Source organism: Conger conger, chromosome 3 (genome assembly GCF_963514075.1).
Source record: "Conger conger chromosome 3, fConCon1.1, whole genome shotgun sequence".
NCBI lineage: Eukaryota > Metazoa > Chordata > Actinopteri > Anguilliformes > Congridae > Conger > Conger conger.
In genome coordinates, this window is record NC_083762.1 from 72,342,917 (window position 1) to 72,347,916 (window position 5,000).

General features: G+C 49.2%; 1 protein-coding gene across 1 annotated transcript in view; it reads right to left on the reverse strand.

The window, feature by feature from the left end:
* Positions 1–5,000, reverse strand: part of LOC133123563 (cohesin subunit SA-1) — a 24,075-nt gene that overhangs the window by 8,776 nt on the left and 10,299 nt on the right. The window contains exons 15-18 of the mRNA XM_061234034.1: positions 4,765–4,857; positions 3,843–4,043; positions 2,799–2,866; positions 489–576 (exon numbers count right to left, since the gene is read on the reverse strand). Coding sequence (XP_061090018.1) covers positions 489–576; positions 2,799–2,866; positions 3,843–4,043; positions 4,765–4,857 — 450 coding nt within the window. The remainder of the gene's footprint in view (positions 1–488; positions 577–2,798; positions 2,867–3,842; positions 4,044–4,764; positions 4,858–5,000) is intronic.

Sequence of the window (5,000 nt, forward strand, 5' to 3'; positions counted from 1 at the left end):
GCAGCCACCGGGGGGCAGCAGTGCAGTGTAATTGTGAGGAAACTGTTACTCCCAGGTACAACTCCGAGGGAGGACACTGCTGTTGTACCTTTGGCCCTTGGGTACTAGCAAGAATTGAGTAAACACTCAGTGAACATTTTATTAGGTATGTATGAGACAAAAATTTTTTTAGACGTATTGATACGTATTGCTGTAGCCTAGTAATTTACAGGTTTGACAGGTTGTGTAATCAGAAAAGCTCTTCTGCATACAACTGTTGTAATATGTGGTTATTTGTGTTACTGTCACCTTCCTGTCAGCTTCGACCGGTCTGGCCCTTCTCCTCTCTCTCATTAGCGACACGTTTGCACATGTTTTCTCAGAGTGTACGTGAGAATATATGCGCATGTGTTTGAGTGTGCACGTGACAGTGTACGTGTGTGTGTGTGCGAGTGTGTTTGAGAGTGCTATGTGAAAGTTTACGTGTGTGTGTGGACTCCGAGTCTGACCTCTTTGCTGATGTCTGCTGACTCCACTCCACACTTGAGGATCTGAATGCAAGGCTCAAACAGCTGCCAGCTGGTCAGGTCCTTTGCACTGAGGCAGACAGACAGACGTATGGTCAAAGTCATTAAACTGCCTACTTAGTTGCTTGCCTCTCTACGCAAATTTCTACCTATCCCTTGCTCTATCCATCTGTAACCTGTTCATCTGCATGTAGATAATCTGTATTTATCTGTGTGTACAAACAAAACCCAAACACCCTATCAACTGTATGTGCAGTCATATAAGGTAAACATAAGAAATACCCATCAAGTACCGATTACAAAAGGTTCCTCTCTGAAAATCAGATTCCAATTTAAAATGCTTTACTGAGTCGTGGTGGCGCAACAGGCTAAGACGGTTGCAGTTCGCTGCAGTTGCACACCGGGGACCGGGGTTCGATTCTCGGTCCTGCCAAAAGCCAAGTTTGGCCGGCTCACGTGGAGCAGCATAATCGCTCGCTGCTCCAGAGGGAGGGACTTGGCAGGGTTAGTACAATAAAGCACCTCGGGCGCCTCGGAATCACAGCAACGGGCACGAGACGAGACGGCTTGAAGAAGGCGTGTCGTTCTCCTTCGGGGCCGCCGAGGGACGGGGTATGGGCGGTGTATCTAATACTAGCTCTAATTGAATCAGACGGGGTACAATTGGCTACCAAATTGAGAGAAAAAAGGGAACAATCCGAAAAAAAAAATGCTTTACCAGCAGGAAATACACTTGTATTATCCTCCGCCAGGCCATTACTGTGTAACACAACATTAAGAGATTGTGGTTAGAGATGATTATTATTAAACAGATGAAAGAACTGAAATTTGACAGAGGCTCCATTTGTGCGGGTCATCCAGCACGGGGATGTGGGACTCCGTTGTGTTCTGAGCGCTTGGTGTATTTCTCCCCGAGGTCCAGATGGAGGGTGCGTGAAGTGGTGTTGGGCCCAGCAGTGCTCTCCATAAAGGAGTGGTGCCGGTCCAGCAGTGCTCTCCATAAAGGAGTGGTGCTGGGCCCACAGCAGTGCTGTCCATAAAGGAGTGGTGCTGGGCCCACAGCAGTGCTGTCCATAAAGGAGTGGTGTTGGGCCCAGCAGTGCTCTCCATAAAGGAGTGGTGCTGGGCCCACAGCAGTGCTGTCCATAAAGGAGTGGTGTTGGGCCCACAGCAGTGCTGTCCATAAAGGAGTGGTGCTGGGCCCACAGCAGTGCTGTCCATAAAGGAGTGGTGCTGGGCCCACAGCAGTGCTGTCCATAAAGGAGTGGTGCTGGGCCCACAGCAGTGCTCTCCATAAAGGAGTGGTGTTGGGCCCACAGCAGTGCTCTCCATAAAGGAGTGGTGTTGGGCCCACAGCAGTGCTCTCCATAAAGGAGTGGTGTTGGGCCCACAGCAGTGCTCTCCATAAAGGAGTGGTGTTGGGCCCAGCAGTGCTCTCCATAAAGGAGTGGTGTTGGGCCCACAGCAGTGCTCTCCATAAAGGAGTGGTGTTGGGCCCAGCAGTGCTCTCCATAAAGGAGTGGTGTTGGGCCCACAGCAGTGCTCTCCATAAAGGAGTGGTGTTGGGCCCAGCAGTGCTCTCCATAAAGGAGTGGTGTTGGGCCCACAGCAGTGCTCTCCATAAAGGAGTGGTGTTGGGCCCAGCAGTGCTCTCCATAAAGGAGTGGTGTTGGGCCCACAGCAGTGCTCTCCATAAAGGAGTGGTGTTGGGCCCAGCAGTGCTCTCCATAAAGGAGTGGTGCCGGTCCTGCAGCAGTGCTCTCCATAAAGGAGTGGTGCCGGTCCAGCAGTGCTGTCCATAAAGGAGTGGTGCCGGGCCCAGCAGTGCTGTCCATAAAGGAGTGGTGTTGGGCCCTCAGCAGTGCTGTCCATAAAGGAGTGGTGTTGGGCCCTCAGCAGTGCTGTCCATAAAGGAGTGGTGTTGGGCCCTCAGCAGTGCTGTCCATAAAGGAGTGGTGTTGGGCCCTCAGCAGTGCTGTCCATAAAGGAGTGGTGTTGGGCCCTCAGCAGTGCTGTCCATAAAGGAGTGGTACAGGGACAGTTCAGGGACAAGTGGCTGATGGGATACGTGTCGTGGCTCACCTCCTGACACTGTGTATTTCACTGTGTTTCAGAGACCACCACTGTAAGGTTATTTGAACCTTACGTGTATTTCTCTTACTCTATCCCCCCCTTCCTTTCTCTCCTCTCTAACCCTCTCTTTCCCCCTCATCTCCCTCTCTCTCTCTCACTCATTCTCTCTCTGGTCCCCTCCCTCTTTCTCATACAGGAATACACACACGACTCTCAGACCTGCTGAAGGCAGAGATCCTCTTCAGGGTGCTGGCTGCACTGTAGATCTCATCATCATCCGCACTGCCCTACAGAAAGAGAGGCATCATCATCATCATCACCCGCACTGCCCTACAGAAAGAGAGGCATCATCATCATCATCACCCGCACTGCCCTACAGAAAGAGAAGCATCATCATCATCATCATCACCATCATCATCCGCACTGCCCTACAGAAAGAGAGGCATCATCATCATCATCATCATCATCATCACCCGCACTGCCCTACAGAAAGAGAAGCATCATCATCATCATCATCATCATCACCCGCACTGCCCTACAGAAAGAGAGGCATCATCATCATCATCATCACCCGCACTGCCCTACAGAAAGAGAGGCATCATCATCATCATCCGCACTGCCCTACAGAAAGAGAGGCATCATCATCATCATCCGCACTGCCCTACAGAAAGAGAAGCGATTATCACTGAAAGTATCAGGCCAGACCCGGGTGTCCGATCACACTCACAGAGATCAGTCTCTCACTCTCAGACAGCAGTATCTTACCAAGAGATCAGTCTCCAACCCACAGAGATCAGCATCTTAAATGCAGGTCTCAGATCAGTCTCTCACCCACAGAGATCAATGTTACCCAGAGATCAGTAGCTTAAATGCAGGTCTCAGATCAGTCTCTCACCCACAGAGATCGGTCTGTTACTCTCAGAGATCAGTCTCAAACCCAGAGATCAGTCTCTCACTCTCAGACAGCAGTATCTTACCCAGAGATCAGTCTCCAACTCACGGAGATCTGAATCTTAAATGCAGGTCTCAGATCAGTCTCTCACCCACAGAGATCAATCTGTTACCCACAGAGATCAGCATCTTAAATGCAGGGCTCAGATCAGTCTCTCACCCACAGAGATCGGTCTGTTACTCTCAGAGATCAGTCTCAAACCCACAGAGATCAGTCTCAAACCCTCAGAGATCTGTCTCTCACCCACAGAGATCAGTCTGTTACCCACAGAGATCAGCATCTTAAACGCAGGGCTCAGATGGGTCTGGTACCTGCAGCAGCTCGTTGAGCTGGGAGGTGAATCTGTCCACCTGAGCGTCCAGCAGCTGTCCGACGCGCAGGCCCGCGCGGGCGGAGAAGGTGTAGCGGTCGGAGCACAGGGCGCTGGCCACGCGGGCGCAGGCGTCCAGCACGCCCTCCTCCGCGTGCTTCTCCACGATCCCGCACAGCTGAGAGAGCAGCAGGTCCAGGTACTGCCCGGGGAGCAACACGCAGCAATGAGCCGGAGGCTTATACTGTGCATTAGTTTTCATAGGCAAAGTGTAACAGCGCAAACATGCATGCGAGTTTTACTGTGTTAAATGCTAAATGAAGATAATAAAAAATAGGCAAGTGGCAATAGCAATGACTCTGCAACCACAAATACAAATCACAATATACAACTGACAATTATACACACACATAGTTGCAGTAATAGCAGTAGTAGTTACAGTAGTAATAGCAGCAATAATAACAGTAGTAGTTACAGCAGTAATAGTAGTAGTTACAGTAGTAATAGTAGTAATTACAGTAGTTACAGCAGTAATAGTAGTAGTTACAGTAATAGTTACAGCAGTAGCAGCAGTAGTAGTTACAGCAGTAATAGCAGCAGTAGTTACAGCAGTAATAGTAGTAGTTACAGTAGTAGTTACAGCAGTAGCAGTTACAGTAGTAATAGTAGCAGTAGTTATAGCAGTAATAGTAGTAATTACAGTAGTAACAGTAGTAGTTACAGTAGTTACAGCAGTAATAGTAGTAGTTACAGTAATAGTTACAGCAGTAGCAGCAGTAGTAGTTACAGCAGTAATAGCAGCAGTAGTTACAGCAGTAATAGTAGTAGTTACAGTCGTAATAGCAGCAGTAGTTGCAGCTATAATAGCAGCAGGACAGTACAGTAACACTGTTGTATTATGGTCACAGTGGGAATGCTCTGACCTTCTCCAGGCGGCCTGTGCTACTGTAGGCCTCCAGGTCAAAGTGCAGCGGAACCTTGAGCAGACAGCTCACTTTCTCCACGTCTGCTGAGTACTGCACATAAGAACACACAGCCATATATACCCACACATATACACATAAGAACACACAGCCATTTATACCCCCACATATACACATAAGAACACACAGCCATATACACCCACACATATACACATAAGAACACACAGCCATATATA